Source organism: Drosophila gunungcola (genome assembly GCF_025200985.1).
Source record: "Drosophila gunungcola strain Sukarami chromosome 2L unlocalized genomic scaffold, Dgunungcola_SK_2 000052F, whole genome shotgun sequence".
Taxonomy (NCBI): Eukaryota; Metazoa; Arthropoda; class Insecta; order Diptera; family Drosophilidae; genus Drosophila; species Drosophila gunungcola.
The window spans coordinates 164,106-183,749 of NW_026453165.1; the positions used below are offsets into that span (position 1 = coordinate 164,106).

At 39.6% G+C, this 19,644-nt stretch overlaps 1 protein-coding gene across 1 annotated transcript; it reads left to right on the top strand.

Moving 5' to 3' along the window:
- The first annotated feature begins 5,109 nt into the window (after nucleotides 1-5,109).
- LOC128253562 (homeobox protein goosecoid) lies at nucleotides 5,110-18,030 on the top strand. Its single transcript, XM_052982029.1, has 3 exons — nucleotides 5,110-6,224; nucleotides 7,315-7,682; nucleotides 16,876-18,030. Exons 1-3 carry the CDS (start codon nucleotides 5,570-5,572, stop codon nucleotides 17,146-17,148), a joined length of 1,296 nt encoding a protein of 431 aa, XP_052837989.1. The 5' UTR covers nucleotides 5,110-5,569; the 3' UTR covers nucleotides 17,149-18,030.
- The last annotated feature ends 1,614 nt before the right edge of the window (nucleotides 18,031-19,644 follow it).

Here is a 19,644-nt window from a genome sequence, read left to right on the forward strand (position 1 = left end):
TAGTAAGCTTTATTTGATTTTTATATATAATATAATAATGATTATAATTTATAATCATTTTAATTAAACTGTAAAAAGTGATAAAATCTTTTTATTGTCCATATTTAATGTGTAATATTTTTTTTAAAACGAGAAAATTATAATTATTTTTCCAATTATTCCTTTGGCAACTATATGATTTAAACGATCCAAGTATATGAATGTTATTTAGCACTTTTCTGTGAGTGTTTTTAAATCCTAGGGCCTATATTTTCAGTTCCCTTTTTCCACCTTTACAATCTTTTTATTTGTTTGATTCTTGTTCTCTATTGCGATTTGTTTGTTTGCCAATATGTTTGGTTTTGTCTGAGGTGACGGATACATAGAGCCCGAAAAAAACCTTTGAGATATCGGCCAGGAGATGAAGTTGCAGACGTCTATGATTTTCCAGATTTGCGAAGAAAGAGTTAAGTCAAATAAAGTTTCCAAAAGTGCACAAAAACAAAGAGAAAGAGGTAAAAGGTCTTTTTGCAGAGCAAAAACTCGGTTAATTAATTGAGTTGAAGTAATTTTCGGTAAAAAGGAAAAGTTCTCGCAAATGGGATTGCCTTTTGACAGGCTCCTTTTTTACCTCCTTCGTTCAGGATGTTTTCCTTGCCATTTCCACTTGACAAATATTTGACTGGCCTTTCTCACCCCTTTTTCCATATTTTTTCCACCCGCACGCCCACAAAACATCCTCGGGTTACATAATTTAAATTTTTAATTACGCATCAAATCAACACGAACAATTATTACAGCCTTTAAGCAGAGAAAAGGGAGAGTTGGTTCGGTGTTTTCTTTTCAAGAAAAGAGAGGAAAACAATACAAAATCGTGTATAACTCAAGTAACTGAAATTTATAATTGTAGGTATATTGCCCATTTTTTTTTTCATTTACTTTTGATTGGTATTTAGACCATTTTCACTAACTGCAGTATATAAAATAGTATTGAGAAGACTTAATTTTTTAATCATAAGTCTTGCTCCTAACTTCTGTTTAAAGTATTCAATATTTGAATACAGTTGTTTGCGTAAAAATATTCAAAAAACAATTAACAATAAAATCTTCATGACTGCCAGAATTTCTTTGGCGGTTATTTGTAAATTTTATAAAACCGATTCTAGGTAACATTTAAAATAAATTGCAATACATAAGACTTGCTTTAACATCTCTTTAAGGTAATACAAAATTTTAACATATTTTTTTGGTGACAAATATCAGAAAAGCAAATAATAATGCCATTATTCTTACTGAAAACCAAAATTCCTTCAGGTTTCAAACCAGAATTTGTTTGGAGGTTATATGTCAATAGATTTCTCACTTGGTTTTATTATACTGCCCTATTCTGTGGAGACCTAAATTGAGGAATTATCGAGAAATATGTTCCCAAAGCAAATCAAACAGGCCGGGAATCTCTTCATAGCTCAATATTAAACAGTGAGAGAGAATGAAGCCCTGACCAAAGTGTGGCCTTGTTTGCGCAAATACGAACCCAAAACAAGGTTACTTAGGATGTGTAAAAAAAGCAGCTGCTCCTGATGGCAGCTCTCTGTCTCTTTCCCGCTCTATCTCCTTCTCTTTTCCGCACACTCCAATCCTTGATCGGCGGTCCGTTTGTCGACCATTTTGGTTTTGACTCACGCCCCGAAATCGTTCTTTCAATATCGCTTCCATTCATCCGCTCGGGTTTTTTGGTTTTATTGCACCTTTTGTCTCCCCTCTCCCTGTCTATCCCTCTCTTTCTGATCCGATCTTTCCGTCTCTTTCTTTTCCTCGCCATGCGTAATCGATGCAATTTGCACGCTTACGCATATCGCTGGATTAAACTTATCCCTGATCCCTGAACTGACTGATCCCTTGATGCGACAGCCATTGCCATGGATTGCTTATATCTCTACACTGCGAAAACGTTGATATCAAACGGAGTTTTTTAATAACTCACGTTATATAAGAAATTAAGAATTGGATTAAATTAAATTTGGTTTGTATATAACTGTAGTTATCCTTCCTAATTGATCGTTATTAGGAATGGTACAGGGAAGATATTTACGATTTGTTAGTTTGCGAAAGTCGAGCCTAAGCTTTTAATTAAGGAGAGATAATCGGGTAAAAATACATATTCGAGTAGTAGTCCTGATCACGAATTTTCATGTGTATTTGCCAATTTCCCCTCTGTATTTATATTACACAGCGCACCAAGTCTGTGGGGGTCAAGTTGCCTTCCATGTGATACCGGAATATTATAAATATATAATTTCTTTTCAGTGCACTTCTGGGATCTGCTTGAAAAACCCTTGGACTGGATTCGACTGTGCGACGCATAAAACGATATTTGGATTAAATATTTAATTGACTGCTAAGCGAAACCGGTGTGACCATATTGAATGATCCGGGGGTTGCTGCTGCTGCTGCTGGCGGGGATTAGCTCGATTCTACGTCAAGGTTTCATTAACATATCAATGTCGGCAGCAGCAGGCGACTCAGCCGCAATTGCAAATCCTCAGCACGGGATTTAGCTGCTGAATCCAAAGAATCTGATTTCGATTCTGGTGCGGATTCTGCTGCTGATTTCGATTTGGCTTCTCGAGGAAATTCGCTTAAATTTTTAACAAGACAAATACGCAAAGCACACGCCCTCCCACCCCCCTTTTTCTTCTTCTTCTTCTCTCCCGGTTTTTCCGCTTCTGAGAAACAATCATAGAGAGAGAGAAAGAGAAGGAGAGTGAGAAAGAGCGAGGAAAACTTTTCTAATTTTGCAGAACTGGCAAATGTGGCCGTGGGCGTCGAAAGAGAAATGGCAACATAAAATCGAAATAAAAATCATCATCATCGGGAGTCAAGAAAAAGTTCGAAGAAGATGAAGATTTCTCCCCACACTTTTTGCCCAGCGCTCAAATGGAAAAGTAGAAAAACCTTTTATTCCACAATGTTTGTTTAGTCCTTTGCCAATTGAACTTTTTCGCACAGCCAATCGAAGGGGTAGTGGTAGAACGAAAACCAAATACAATACTTAGACGAGTTAATTTAATTTTTTATTTAAAATTCAATCTACGAACTAAAACAAAAAGTGCACGGCAAATGAAAGAAAAAATCAGGTCAACCTGGGAGGAAATAAAATATAAAAAAGTTTCATGTGGAAAATGGTAACAGAAAAAATGGTGCGAGCACAAAAAATAATAGAAAAGGTGAAGCAAAACTTTTAGGCTTAGCAGGAAGCGCACTCCCAGTGCTTCCTCCAACTTTTTTCCTATATTTCATCACCATCATCGGTTTTCCCGTCGGGAGTTTTTGGCCATGTAAGAAGTTCAGTGCAAAGGCAAATAGCAAAACTCAGGATGGAGAATCCACTGAGATTCGAAGAGAAAGAGGGAAGGAAAATAGCATGGTCCTGTGGTCTTTGGCCTGCTTAATTATTCAATAATTTCTAAAAGCATTTGGCCACATTCGACGTCATCAGCCGTCATCCTTTCATCCTTTTACAACATGTGACAGGACCGCTTCTCTGCTTCCTTTCAGGTTAAACACATCTACCACCACACACTGTCAAATATATGCATTTATGAAAGCTTCCCTCTCAGGGCCTCACTGTCGTCCATATTACACAGAAAAAAACGTCGAGTTGAACAGTCTTAAAGGATCCAAATTTCATAATAATCGGTATACACGCAGACCTGAATGCATCATGCCCTTACGCAAATATAAAACATACACCTAACATTTTTAAAATATATATATTAAAATATTTGATAACAACGAAGTCATCGAAATGTATTAAAACAAATTTGGCATTTTAAATTAATATTATTTGTTAACTTTTGTTCTAAGTTATTTCAATATTTTAACCCCCACGTAGGTGACATTGTGAGGACTTTTCGCTTCATTCGCTTTCCCTGGCTGGCTTTTCACTTGTGTGAGTGGCTTGCCAGAGTTGCATTTATCATTAGTCGTAGCTTAGCTTTTGTTTTCCTGCATTTGAAAAGAGGGAGGAAAAGGGGATGTCCTGGGGGCCATTGGGGATTTTGCACTTGGGCATGTTTGATGTGGAAACTTTAGATTAAAATATTTTCATATGCACACATACTAGGTGGAACAATAGCGATGAGGGTCACCAAAGTGCTGTAAATTATTTGTAGAGCTCTCCCTACTTTCCCTCCCGCATAAGCTTCACTCCCCCTCTATATCATCCTTGCATTCATCACTACTCTATGTAACCTTTAACCCCCCGAAGGAAGAAGAGGAGAAACGCGGAAGAAGGGGGCAAGAAACGGCGCATCTCCATGGGCGGATTGAGCGCATAATGATGTTTATGTGTTGCCAAAAACATAAAAGCATTAATTTAGTCATTATCTTCTTAAGATACAGCGCCGGCAGAGGCAGCTGAAAATCCCATGAAAGCGAGAAGAGAGCCAACCTTTTTGCCACCCATAATTTTCATCAACATTTTTATGCGCCACTTTGGTGAAAGGGCAAGAGGGAGAGAGAGATAGAGCTGATGTATAGCCAACTCTAGCACACACCTTATCCCCTTCTCTATCACACTCTCGACAGCTATCTCTTTCCTTTGGGGGGCCTCGGGAACTGTCAGTGATGACTTTATCTGTATAAATAACTGTCAGTGGCCAAAGAAAGTAAGTGGAAAACGGAAAAAATAAAAATAGAATGGGGAAAAATGGTGGGGGGGGGAGGGGTTTTGCGAGGAGGACATTATCTCCGAAGCGCCATCTTTTTCCAAGACCTCCTGGCAACCTTAGAGCCAGCAAAACTGAAAGATGGGGACCCCATCTCACACCGTCAACCACCATCAACGAGCGCAAGAGACAGAGATATTGAGAAAGAAAGAAAGGGAGGTAGGCTTACAGAGAGAGCATTACCAAACAACATGGTAGCTTTGAGGGCGTGGCTTGCCAACAATTCCATTGGTCGAAGTCCAAAAATGTCTGCTTAACGAGAGAGAGAGAGAGCAACTGCTGCCTGTGCGTTTGTATCTGATAGCTGAGAGTTTGTATCTATATCTGTACAAGAACTGGCCTGACGACTCGACAACTTGTCGGGCGAAACGCTCTCACAACGGTTTCGCAGCTCGAGCGGACAAGAAGGGTTCCCGGTGGCTGAAAAAACCTGTGAAAATTATCAACAAATCACGACGGGATTTTTGCGCGTGTTTCTAGTGCAGCTTAGTGGATTTATCTGCACTGACTTAAAGTTTTTAAAAACGTTTTGTGTAAAAGGTTGACTAAAAAATTCCAAAGAATTCGTTGAGATTATAAAAAAAAACTGCCTTGTTCAGTGGACTTTCCCATAAATATACATTTTCCGGACCAATAATAGGAAACATTTTCCTGCCTAAAAGTCCATAGACGCCTTCAAGATTCTCTCCTCACTGTGGACCCCGGCGACGCTGGCGGGCGGCGCAACAAACGGAGGAGGAGGCGGTGGCAGCACCAACAACTCCAGCACCACGCCCGACATTCCGCCCTCCAAGGCCAAGTTCAAGATCACCGTCGTGAGCACGCCCAGCCCCTCCCCACCGCCCACGCCCCCTTCTGCGATGCTTGCTCAAATGGTCGAGACCAGTTCACCGCCGGCGGGTTATACCCTCAAAAGATCGCCCAGCGATCTTGGCGAGCAGCAGCAACCACCTAGGCAAATCTCCCGATCTCCGGGAAACTCGGCCGCCTATCACCTGACCACCGCCATGCTCCTGAACTCCCAGCAATGTGGCTACTTGGGCCAGAGACTGCAATCGGTGCTCCAGCAGCAGCAGCATGCCCACCAACAGTCGCAGAGCCAAACCCCATCCTCCGACGACGGCAGCCAGTCGGGAGTCACAATTCTGGAGGAGGACAGAAGAGTAGGCGCTGCAGCGGCATCCCTCTTCACCATCGACAGCATTTTGGGCTCCAGACAACAACAACAACAGCAACAACAGGCTGGAGGATCTGCTGCTGCTGGAAACCAAGGCAACCACATCGGCAGTAATGGCAGCCAAAACGGTCTGACCTCGAATGGCATCAGTTTGGGACTGAAGCGGAGTGGCGCCGAGTCGCCCGCCTCGCCCAACTCCAACTCCAGTTCCAGCGCCGCCGCCAGTCCCATCCGACCGCAGAGGGTTCCTGCCATGCTGCAGCATCCCGGCCTGCATCTCGGTCACTTGGCGGCGGCAGCGGCCAGTGGTTTTGCCGCCTCTCCCTCGGATTTTCTAGGTAAGATTAGCTTTCAATCATTATATTCATTTAAATTATTGCAAAATTGGAAAAACTCAGTATGGTGCTTTTGTTGTAATATATAATCCATGTCAATATCGCTCTAAATAGTGATTAAACCCAAACTAGAGCGTAGGTTAGTTATCCCAGTGATAGAAACTTTACATTTCGAAATTGTGAATAGAACTAAACGGCCTTTATAAAGCTTTTTTAAGCTGATTGAAAAGGCTTACACAAATATTTTGTTAATTCCTCATTTCCTTCAATCAGTGAACACTTTTCCAAATATTTTTATTCTCCTATCTTCTTTCAAACTGTTATTGCGAAAACACCTTGAGGAAATCTACTCATGCAGTCAGCAATCACCCATTCACCCACTCTCATCCTGACAGTCTCACCCACTAAACCGAACCACTCTCATTCCCAAGCGAATCCTGAATGGCATTATTCATAATTAGGCAATGATCCGTGAAAGATGATTCCGCATTTCCCTTCCATTTCCCTTCGATTTTGCAGTGAGAGGATTTGCATTGGGGTCTAAGTCTCAGAAAAACTGTTTCCAGGGTGGTTTTAAGATGGGCCCGGGTTTTGTGTTGATTCGAGCGTGGATCTCGGCGGAGATTTATGCAGAATCCCGCTTAAATTCATTCAAAGGCTCCCCCGCAGGACATGAATATTAAAAACGTGGGCGCAACTTTTTTCCCCTAGCTTGCTGCAACCGGAAACGGAAGCCTCACATATGTTTACAGCTGGGGTCAATATAGTAGATTCAGTTAGAGTTATCCTACGCAACACTTTTAGTGAGAATTGATTTTATTATTTATAACTTGTGTTTTGATTTCACTTTATAGTATATTGGTTTTTATATTAACAAATGGAAAATCTTTTAAATTGTAACTACTCATTTTATCTCTGTTGTAAAGTCAACATGGCGGTCGTTTTTTTTTCCGCGTTTCGTTATGCGCATTTTTAAGGATTTACCCAGGAATATACCACTTACCCCCGCCTCCCTTGCCACTGCTTATTTGATGATGATATGACTGTTATTACAGCCAGGGAATAATGAATTTCCTTTTTGTTTTCCCTGCAGTGGCGTACCCCAACTTTTATCCAAACTACATGCACGCGGCTGCGGTGGCGCATGTGGCCGCTGCTCAGATGCAGGCGCATGTGAGTGGAGCAGCCGCCGGATTGGCGGGTCACGGTCACCACCCCCACCACCCCCACGGCCATCCGCACCACCCGCATTTGGGCGCCCACCACCACGGCCACGGGCAGCACCACCTGGGGCATCTGGGCCATGGGCCACCGCCGAAGAGAAAGCGTCGCCACCGCACAATTTTCACCGAGGAGCAGTTGGAGCAACTGGAGGCCACCTTCGACAAGACCCACTATCCGGATGTGGTGCTCAGGGAGCAACTGGCCCTCAAAGTAGATCTCAAGGAGGAAAGAGTTGAGGTGAGTTCAGAGTAAATCTTAAATTAGTAAAGTGGATTTAGAGATTGCATTTCCTCTCTAAAATGCTCAAAGATTTTTAAAAGAGTTTATTGATTCGAAATGGTTTGAAATATTATTGGTATTTAAGGGATACAGTACCATAAGCATAATTGGTTTCATTTATGAAATTTTTAAATTCAAGAAACAAATCAAAGCTAACTTTTCATGACTTACAAAATCAGTCACAATTCAATAAGGTTTTAAACTAAGTTTGATGTGTGATGAACAGAAATAATGGCTTCACTTTATAGCAGCCTCCCGCACCCCCGTTTTGACCATCAAACCAACAATCTTTTCTTCTATTTGGCTCTAATTTCACGCTCGTTTTAATTCCCCGCGTGAAACCAATTGAGTGCTACACCTCCGCTCTCACCCACTAACCATCATGAATCAGATTCCAAATCTGAATCGCTGGCATCTGCATCGCAATCTCTCTGCTGTGAGAACTTCTCGTTGTTTATTTAGTTGTCAGCGGCGCACATTTTGCGGGGCTTCTTTGCCGGCAAAAGCAAAACAATGCCAATCCCAATGATTCACTTAATTTGGGTAATGGGACTTGGGATACAACCGCATGTTTAAACGGAGGGTGATGGTTATTTGCTTGGTGGTTGTCCCTGAATCGTATCATTGTTAATGTAAATATGCAGGGATTCCGATTCCGTCTTCTGCGTCCTTGTAAATCCCACCCCGAGGGCCCCCAAGGGATGAACCATCCCTTTAACATCGACAATTGTGATTCAAAGTCCATTAGTGTCGAGGAAACCCGACAACAAACAAACAAATTGAGAGGTCACCAAGGAGGAAAGTGACTGCAAAAGTTGACAATTTAATTTGTTCACATTTTTGGTGCCTTGATGGGTTGCTATTTCGCGTCTTTGATACAGATTAACAACGCTTTTCGGGACCCCTTAGTTTCCCTGTTTCCCTGGCAATATGTTTGTCAACCGGTCAAATGTTTAACCTAACCCATCCAACCCCAATGTGAAACCCCTTCTTTGAACACCCTCACCTTTTGGAACGAGCAAGGAAGAAGGACAAGTGCGACATTTGTTGACACTCGACGGGGTGTGGGCTTATGTTTAGCCTTCAGCTTAAGACAACTTATACATTAACATTACTAAACATTTAGGATAATGAGCGGCGTTACTTAACCCGCAGGCGTATTGACGCCTGCTTTTTGATTAGGCGACAAACTTAACCCGCGGCCAACATTCGAATCCAAAACGGATTAGAATGCAGGTTGTGAGTTTAATGAGGGAGTTCTCTAAAAAAAATGAAAATACAATGGGGAAATGTCTACCAACTTTTCAACTAATTGGAAACCGGTGGATTCAAATCTGCTAGCTCATGGGGGCGACTAATTAACATACAACACACAAAAAGAGACTTCAAACTTGTCTCTGACAAGCAAAGTGGATGAAGAAAGAGACGGCATCAATCCCCAATCCACAATCCCCAATCTTGTGCTCAGTCATCGCTCGTCATTGACTTAAGCAGCATAATCAACTTCAAGCTCTGGCTTCCAGCTTGGAGCCTCGGCTTTCGACTGCTACTGTTTAGCATATTTGCATGCCAAGAGTTGCCACTCGAGACCCCTTGCGTCCCGCGATGCCAAGATGGTCTCCCTAAGTCCCCAGTCCGACCATAAGTGGCAATAATTATTGAAAATCTTGCCTAAGACAAACAGCAGTTATAACAAAAGAGAAAACAGAAGGAAAAAAGCGAACAAAAACTAAAGCCTACACAGGGGACATATAAATTAATCGGTGATCTGTTAAGTAACATTCGGTTAGAAATCATGCAGATAAAAATACTTTCATGAAGTAATCAAGATTAATATTTAAGGCATCAGAAACCCGATGGAAACTTATATGATTAGAAGAGTTTTTTTTGATAAAACTTGTATATCAAATTAAAAAAAAAACAACTTATCAGAAAACATTTAAACTACTTTTGTTCACAGAAAAAGTTAAAAAACATTTACGTAAGATCTTCGCATACTTAAACAAAGCTCGGTTCTCACAGATTTGTTTTCGAAACTTCCTCCCAACTACGCGTAATTATTCATTTCCCATCCAAAGATAGCTCAGCATATAAATGATCTGCTTATTTTGACTTCATAATTTACAATTATTATTCTTATTTAGACACTCGAGAGTCGGGTGGTATTGGTGGATCGGATTGGTTTGGACGGGATAGAGTTGGATCGAAGCGAGATCGGGTAAAACAGTAGCCCTACCTGTAGAGCAAACAAACTCGTTCGCTTTGTCAGTCTGGCTCTCTTTTTTCGCCTTACCTTCTTTGGTGCGTGCAAGTCAAATACGCCTAATCCCGCAGCTCAAGTGATCGCGGTGATTTCGTTCTCCGATCAGCGAGATAGAGAGGGATATATGGGAGGAATGCCTGAAGGGGACTTTAAATATTTGCCTTTGGTCGTCGCCAAGAAATTAGTAATCATCAGCTTGGCATAATTTGTGCTCCCCTCTCTCTCTCTCGTTCCGATCGCTCAACTCTACAAATATTGATGTTACCCCTTCGCAGACTCACATAGAGAATGGTAAGAAACGGCAGGCAGAAGAATGTGCCCACTCATCACTCCTCCATTGTGAACTGATCTGTGGTGTGTCTGCTGTTTTCTACTACTTTGTCGTTTTGTTTTGGCCAGGAATTGAAAAGGGCTTGTCACCCTATTGCCTTTCTTTCAAGGATCATCCCATAGCTCAAGCGTTGCCGCTTTGAAGTTGCACAATTGAGAGGCTTCTCAATCTCAAAATGGGTTCTGCTGGGCCACCTGCGTTGGCAATTAACTAAAATATTGCTTCTTTATTATTATTATTGTTGTCTTTCCTTAGATACAATAAACACATCTCCTTCCCCGATGTTTGTTTAGCCTCGAAATTGAATTAAAAACGGCAATGAGCTGGAATCATCAGATTTTCGTTAATTTTACCCGAGGTCACAAACCACCCAACCAACCACCACCCACTGAGTGGGCCACTCAACCACCCACTTTCCTTCCGCAAATCTCACACCCCAAACTCCCTGCAGTAAATGCTGTTGTTATAATTTTTCTTAATTTTCCATTATTCAAACACTTGAGTTTCGAGCATGCGAATTTTTCTGTATCCCCCCGAGAATTTGCGGGCAGCAAAGTGCGTTTATAACCTCAAGGCATGGCTAATGGAAAAGGGCAGGACTTTTCCGAGGGGAAGAGACACTTTTCCCATGTTTTCTTTACAGTTTTGGCTGTCGAAGCGTGTAACCATAGACAAATATTATTGCTGGGGGAGAAATGGGCCCTCGAAGCTGCATAAATTTACACAAAAACGCAAAAGTGAGTGGGTGGGTGGGTGATACAAAAGGTAAGGGACAGGTGCACTCCTTACTAAGCTTTTAAAAGTTCGCCCGTGTCGGCGATTAGCAGCAATAAAGTTACAGAAAAATATGGTTACTTACCGTTTACCGTTTTTTGAGGGTGAAAATTCATTAATTTTGATGGGCAAAATGTCAGAAAAATAATAGAACATCTTTTTCTGACTTATGGTCGATGTTTAAATATTCCTATAATCCGCATCACAGTTCATAATTGCGCACTTTTGATTTTGTAAAGAACAAATATTTCGTTCCTCTGAGCTGGAATATCTCAAAAAATTATGGAAAGTATTAAAGACAAATTTTTCACTCACCAATTTAGTATATGTTCGTCTCCCTCTTCTCATTTCTTCTATGCTTTGCCATTCTGAATAAATGAACAGTTAGATGATGTTGACGTACGATCCATTACTGGACATTGCTACTATGCATTTTGTAGACACGCGAACTTGGATTTATTTAAATTAATTAGTTATGTATCACTTAATATTGAATCATTAATAAAAAAAAAACAATTTAAATTGCATTCCCATTTAGAAAAAACAAATAAAAAAATGGCCGCCACAGGTATGCATGTATGTATGTATGTATGCATGAATGTATGTAAGGCAGAAAGCCCACACAAACATGCATACATATATACGCATTGCTGGTTTTTTTCTTTGTTGAAAAGCGTCATCATTGAAGTTCTATCATCTTTAAGTTCATATTGATTTGACAAATTAATTAACTCTTTTCTTTTGGTTATTTAAATGAATAAAAACTCGTGGGCTGCAGCACTGAATTTGCACCGCCATTGCACTTTGCCTTCCAAATCATAAAGAAAAAAAATGGTTGCCAAATAGTGAAACTGCAATGCATTTTTGTTGAATCTTTAAGTGCACAACACAAACATCAATATTCTTAATATATTTAAATAATTTGTGACTTTTTATTGCAATTTTAAACACCGAATAACACATTGTACGCCGCGGCTTTCCACTTTTGCAAATGAGTTCTTCTTCTTGCTCTCACAATTCCAACCATTTGCTCTTTTTTCTCTCACACTTCCAGCCATTTACTGCGTTGGAAAAGACCTTATCTGGACATTTAAGTTGGCTTTCCAATTAGAAAAACAACAAATAAAAAAATGTCAGCTTCAGGTATGCATGCATGTATGTATGCATGAATGCTTGTCAGGCAGAAAGCTCACACACACATGCATACATATATACACATTGCTGTTTTTTTTTCTTTGTTGAAAAGCGTCATTATCAAAGTTTTAGCATCTTTAAGTTCATATTTATTTGACAAATTAATTAACTCTTATCCGACATAAAAATGCGCTTTTCTTTTGGTTGTTCAAATCAATAAAAACTCGTGGGATAGATCACTGAATTTGCACCGCCGCCATTGCACTTTGTCTTCCAAATCAACAAGCCAAGAAAATGGATCCCAAAAAGTTAAGCTGCAAAGCCTTTTTGTTAAATCTTTAAGTGCACAACACAAACAACAATATTCTTAATTGATTTAAATAATTTGTGACTATTAACTGCAATTTAAACCACCGAAAAACACATTGTACGCCGCAGCTTTTCACTTTTGCAAATGAATTCTTCTTCTTGCTCTCACATTTCCATCCATTTGCTCTCCTTTCTCTCACACTTCCAGCAATTTACTGCTTCTTTTTCTCGTACTTCCAACTTGCATTTGTTGGTGGATTTCCAGCACCTTTTCTGGCGATTTAAATTTGGTACTAATGCGATCAGTAGCGCGGTCATTGGAATTAATTTTTGTTCTTAAAAAAGAATTTTGAAGCTCTTAACATTATACTGTTGTTAACTCTTATTTAAATTAGATAGACTCTTATACTATATCAGCTCTTTAATTAGTGCACATATGCACTTAACCCTTATGTACATACCTGCACTTAAATAAAAGGGCGAGCAATTTTCATGGCTCCACGATTTTAATCCAACAACACGGCAAAAACAGCGTCAACAAATTGCCAAAAATGGTTGGTAGAAAACTGGGAAGAGAAAATGGGGGGGGGGATGGAAAGGCACCACCCACCCATTTTGGTGACGAAGTTTCCAACCGACTTGTGCTGCCATTTTGGACTAATTAGAGCGACTGGCAAAAAGGCAGCCGCCATTTTGTGCTTTCCACCGCCCCATTTTCCGCCCAATCTGCCCCTCCCATTTTTATTAGCCTCTCCTAGACCCAGCCAAAATGTAATTTTCCTTTTTATTTTTCGGTCGCCTGGCTGGCGATGTTTCATTGTATTTTGGCTTTTGCCGGGGACAAAATTTTCCGGTCCAGGAAAAACACGAAAATGTTAGAAGGGAAAAATCGAAAGAGCAGGTGCAGCGATTATCGAAGCGCAAAGTTATCATAGCAGTGCAACTATGTGCTGCATTTTTGGGAAACATTTCATGGTAATCCAGCCACGCAGTCAGCAGACTGGCCAAAAAATCCAAAAACAACACACACACATCATGATGGTCAGTCTGCCATAATGCCCCGCCCCTTGAATTTCCCAATTTCCCAGGGGGGAAAGAAAAGGGGGGGCGTAGCGTAAAGCGCTTTTGTAGTTAATTAAAAATCAACTGCCGTGGGTCTGTTTGTTCAATGGATTTCATGCACGTTTTCGAATGTGTGCCGCTTCGGCCTTTTTGCCCCCTGGACTTTCCACCGCCGCCCCCTCGATTTTCCTGCGGTATCAGCGATTTATGCGCTTTTGGATGAAAAATCTGTGGCAATATTTGCAGTGGCCAGTGGTTCCAGAGATCTCGCGACTCCAAGGCGCGAGCCAATGCATGTCAAGTTTTGGCTCTTCCCGGTCCAAAAAAAAATCTGCATCGGACTCCTTTCTACACTGAAAGAACAAGTACTCTTTATACTCAGGGTATAATTAGCCATAAAGCTAATTTTTAATGAAAAAAGTTGTTTTCAAAAATGAATTGAAGAAACAAGTCAGTGTTGTCCTACTGATTTCAAAATCGTACTCCAGCTTAAATTTTTTTTTTCAAAACTGTTTTTGTGATTTTTATCTTAATAGGTATTACATTTCTTATTTTAAGACAATTAATCCTATTTTGAACGGAAGGGAATTTGGAATGGAGTTTTTGAATTTCATCTTTTTGTCTAACCCTTTGCGTATTATAAAGAAGTTGTTCTTGGCCTTTAAATATTCATACATCTCAGAGCTCAACAACGTTTGTGATTCAAGTCACCTTTTGCATATTATAACGAAGCTTTTCTCCGGTTTTAACACATTCATTTATCTCAGTGGGCGAATGCAGTTTCGCCATTTTGTTGCCATGTTGTTGAAGCCATCGCCATCAATCAACATGGAAAATCGCACACCACACAGATTCAGATTCAGATTCTGCCCCCTTGAAACAGCCACTTTTTTGCTTCTTTGTTTATTTAATTTCTCCAAATTTTCTCTGCGATTTTTGCAAGCGTGCCACAGCCAGCGAAAAGCGGCAAAAAACGCGCCCGCGGTTATGGCCAAATTGTTGTGCGTTAGTCAGATTTTAAACGCGTGGCGGAGGCGGAGAACTGGAGGAGGTGCAGGTGGAGGTGGAGGAAAGCCCGTCCGGAAACACTGTTGGCCGTACAAATTACGGGATTAGCAGAGCGCGCGTTTTTTTCCGGCGCACACACATGGCTAAACCCAAACCCAAACCCGGTTTTGGTAGTTCCGCCGGATTAGGGTTCAATGCGGTTCGCTGGCTAACATTTAATTAAAATATGAAACTTTAATAAGCGAATATGGCGAAAAAAATCAATCAGGCGGTAAAAATCGCCCGTGGCAAGTATTTTAGTTTTTATGGTTTTAGAAATTACGGATTAAAACTGTTGCATAGGTAATTATGGAGTTAGTTTGTGTTGACATAATTAAGCTGGCTAAATTCATTGCTGCAAAATTTTTGAAAAACGCCATGCATTTGTGTGGTCGTCTATGTTGCTTTAATAACTTAAGCTCATAAAATAATGCAAATTATGAAAATAAATATGTAAAATATACACACACAAACAAAAGGGAGTTGTCAAAAATCTAATTAAGCCGGGGCGAAATTGAAAAGTAAGTGCAAAATTCAACTGACATTTGGCGAGGACATCAAACGCGTTGCCAACTGGCAAAGTTCAAAGGTTGCTAGGGCAATGCAAAACAAAAAAAAAAAGAAAATGAAGTCCTAAGCAAATAAGTCCGTAAAAGCAGCTGCAAAAATGTTCACAAATTCCAAGCAAACTTAAATGAGCTCAAATATGAAATTCAGAGTTGCTTATAAGTTTATCGCATTTCTCTGTCATTTGCACATTTTCCACTTCCGCTTCCGCTATGTTGTTTCAACAAATTCAGTCGATTTGCTGCATAAACATTTGAACAAACCCCAGAGAAAACTCAACTTTTTCCTTGCAATGATAACATAATGGAAAATCAACTTTTCCACCGCTCCTAATTGTTCTAATTAAACTTTTTCCTGGCCGCCAACGACTGACTGCAAATTTTGCGCCCAGAATTTCCCCAGTATTTATTCAGCAAATAATCAACAAACAGACGGACAAATAAACAAATAGGGGTTGCAAACTCACCATTGCACTCGGATTGGGCAAATAGAGAATCGCAGGGAGAATCGGAGAGAGAAAAGACTCCGCCCTCTGAAAAGGAGTGGGTTTTTTGGGGTAGCTTTGGGGGCTAATGACAAGACAGATGGGTTCACTGCCCACAAGGGTGATTACATAAGGGATTCGTATTCCTCCTCTCCAACATCAAAACTCCCTTTTCCCGGAAAGAGATAACCTCCTGATGATGATTAACCCCTAAGTCACTTCACAGCCGCCTTTTGTTTTAATTAACTAAGTAGCAAAGGGTGGAGATTTAGCCGGAAAACGAGTAAAGTGGGACCTATGAAGGTTGTAGATGGGGTAGAAAAGCCTATGGGCGTGGCCAGAGACTAATTAAAAAGACCAAAAAGAATAAGTAAATACAGGAGTAAAAAAGAATATGGTTTTTTAACCTGACTTATCAGGAATACGCAGAAATGGCTGCGACAAAATTGTTTTCATTTTCTGTTTGCTAACCCTTAAATCTTAAATACAAAAATTAACTAGTAAATACAGGAGTAAAAAGAAAATGCAGTATCAGAATTACATTCTCTGTTTGTTAATCTTCGAATTAAGCAATGGACAAAAAATGTTTCAAAAACCCCTGTGGCACATAAATACATTTTTTTCTGTGACTTATTAATTTTAAATATAATACTTTGTTTCTTACATGTTAATAATAACCCTTACTTTCCTAAAAACATACATTTTTCCTTTTCTTTTGAACTACCCCATTCTGAATTCTCAATAAATAACAATTACAATAAGTCATCTCATTAAATCCGGAAAAATGAGAAAAGTAAATGGGAGTGGGTGGATTGCTGTCCTTGGCAACTGGCAAAAAGATAAACGCCAAGACTGAGAAAACGATGACTTGGAAGTGGGGTGAAAATTACTTAAAATATTTATGAGCAGAAATCCCAAGGAGCAGACGAAAGAATTTCCGAGCAAAACGGATGAAAGTGTTTTTGAAGCCCCGCGCTTAAAAGTAACCTAGGTAGCCAGCCAACCACCCAGGTCACCTAACCACTGAACCGAACAACTTGGCCAAGCGAAACAGTTGAGTTATATTGTGTTTATAACAATTTTTATAGCTAAAAATTAATACTACAAATTTAAGTTAATAAAAAACAAAAAGTTTTAAATTTTTCCCTATTAATAGAGTATTTTCCTATTATTTTTTCAGGTTTGGTTCAAGAACCGTCGGGCCAAGTGGCGCAAGCAAAAACGTGAGGAGCAGGAGCGGCTGCGAAAGTTACAGGAGGAGCAATGTGGCAGCACCACCAATGGCACCACCAACACCAACGGCAGCAGCGGTACCACCAGCACCACTGGAAATGGTTCTGCATCCGTAAAATGCCCCGCATCCGATCACTATTCCACGCAATTAGTGCACATCAAGAGCGATCCGAATGGGTATAGCGATGCCGATGAATCATCTGATCTGGAAGTGGCCTAAACAGTAGCCTAGTGGTTGAGTGTATATATGAAGAGCTAACCAAAAGTCGTAGGAATATTCCTAGGGCCAATTGATCAATGTCGAAACGGGGCTAAGAAGTCATTTAAAATAAGTATAAATTTACTTTTTATGATTTGAATGGTACTGGTACCCTTACAAAAATCTGTCAAATTGCATTTACTTACAACCCGTTAAAAATATTTAGGCTTAGTTAATTGAGTTAAAAAACTTATTTATTCATCGAATTGTTTATATGACTGAGTATCTAAAATTATCAAGTTCAAGGAGTAAATTTAAATGGACATTGCAAAATCGGCCCTTATCTCATAAGTTTTGTTTTGTATATAGACAAGAATAACATTTTTGAGCATTTTTTGTTACTAAGTTATAAGTTGAAAAAACACTAAGAAGAACTAGAAAAGTAACTTAATTATATTTAGTTAAATCTGTACAGTCACTAATTTTAGGTAAACACGTATGTGTGTGCGAGTGCATGTATTAAACTTTGAAGGTGTGAATGTGCATTTTGTCTTAACTTTTTCGTGTCCTGTGTCCAAGTCCAAGGTTAATTGCATCTAATATACAAATCTCCATTAAAGCCTATTGATAAACAAGCAACACATACCATACTAGACGAACGTTAAGTGTCATTCCTCCAACGATTAATTCTAATGTTAAAACTAACTTATTGAAAACCGAAAATAAAACAAAAAACTCGCCAAAAGTCAAATGAAAATGCCAAGAGAAGTTGTTTAACTTTGGGCTGGGAAACTTTGTATGATAAGTGGGAAGACCCGGCAAGAATCTTTCACACCTGCCACTCCGGGTAATAGGAGATCCCAGGATAACTGAAAATGGGAAAGGAAAATTGGGAGAAATTGGGGGAAACTGGGTGGAAAATGGGGGGCGGCAGCGGTCAGCCTGTTAGCAGCTTCGATGGACACTTTAATGGCTTCGCCTCCAATCAATTTGCACACAGACACGGACCACACAAAGGATCTGAAATGGCAGATGGGGATGGGTATGGAGGTGGGGCAGGAAAATCTATATGCATCTGCATCTTCTCCGCTCTGCGGCAGATGTATCTGCATGTCCTCTGCTGGCATTTGATGGCCATTCTCATTCTTGCATTGCGAATCGGGGGCAGTACCAAAACAAGATGGGAAGGCCACTTAAATCATCCCCTGCACTAAGAGAAAAATTGTGCTAAAATAGTATTTAATAGAATTATGGGACAATAACATTGTCTTTATAAATTAGGCAATAATTCATTTTTAAAAATATTAACAAATCAGTAAAATACAATAAGAAAAAAAAGATCCCAAATTGTGAGCATTTAAAGAAGAGAATATATTACATATGTTATCTATCTATTCTTATTATATTTGACTGATTTTTTAATACTTTTTTAACATTTAAATCGGACGCAATTAAAAAAAATTAATAGTTTTAAATCTTAACCTATCATGGCAAACATTTAAATTAAAAGGTATAATTTGTATACCTCTATCTTTTTTTAATAATATTTTACTTCTTATGTTAGGCATTAATACATTAGTATTTTATATGAGTAGTTTTGATATTCTTTTTTGTTAATTTTCTATACTCTAGTAAAATCGATTAAACATCTTTAAAAGAATAAAAATATAATCATAAATATTATTTTAAGTAGCCTCAACATTCACATATCCAGAAAATAGTTAAAATTTATTGATAAATTTTCTAATTATTTATTTTTTATATTAATAAGTCGGTGAAACTAATTGCTTTTTGGAAAGTGTCATGATTCTTTCTGTTCGACTTATATCACCGCCCCTGACATTCTGCTATCTTGCATTCTGCCACCCGAAATTTGACTGACAAATTGTTCCTTTTGGACTGTATTGTGTCCTTTTCAGCTTGTTTGCTCTCCACATTTTTTTTTTTGTGTTGTGTTTTTTTTCTTTTGCCAAAGTTTCCATCTTGTTATTTTCCTTTGGCAGAGCCAGAGCTGCAAGTTCAGGCCCATTGAGGTGAGAGAGACTCCGACGACTCGAATCGATGGCCAAAATTCAAATTCAAATTCAAATTTATTCTATCTTGACCTGAGGTTTTGGCTCCTTGTCTCACCCTTTATTTTGGTCCTCTGCGATTCCTGAGTCACCATTTTGTGCCCTGTCATTGCCCTGACTTATATTTGCATAGGCCATCCCGTACGATATGATCTCGAGTTACCCGAAAATCTCCAATCCCGAATCCGTGATCCTGGCTTCTGGTTTTTACGACGGGTTTTATTGTTTGCTGCCCGTTAATAGTTCGTGTAAAAATCTACAAATATTTGCACTCTATTAATTTTTCTGATTTCTTTTTTCCACTCCCCCGTCGCAAACCGTTCTCGTGTTTCTTTTGTTTTTCTAGTGCACGCTTCGCATAATTTTTTCCGTTCCTGTTCTGCATCAACACGAAATTTAATATACACTTCCCGGCCCATTTTCCCCCTACTCTTCAGTTTATGCC

Bases quoted from the DNA above. Each gene is read 5' to 3' on its own strand.
- LOC128253562 (XM_052982029.1), top strand. From the start codon at position 5,570: ATGCTTGCTCAAATGGTCGAGACCAGTTCACCGCCGGCGGGTTATACC. The intron at 6,225-7,314 runs GTAAGATTAGCT...TTTTCCCTGCAG, and splicing joins CTCTCCCTCGGATTTTCTAG to TGGCGTACCCCAACTTTTAT. The intron at 7,683-16,875 runs GTGAGTTCAGAG...TTATTTTTTCAG, and splicing joins TCAAGGAGGAAAGAGTTGAG to GTTTGGTTCAAGAACCGTCG.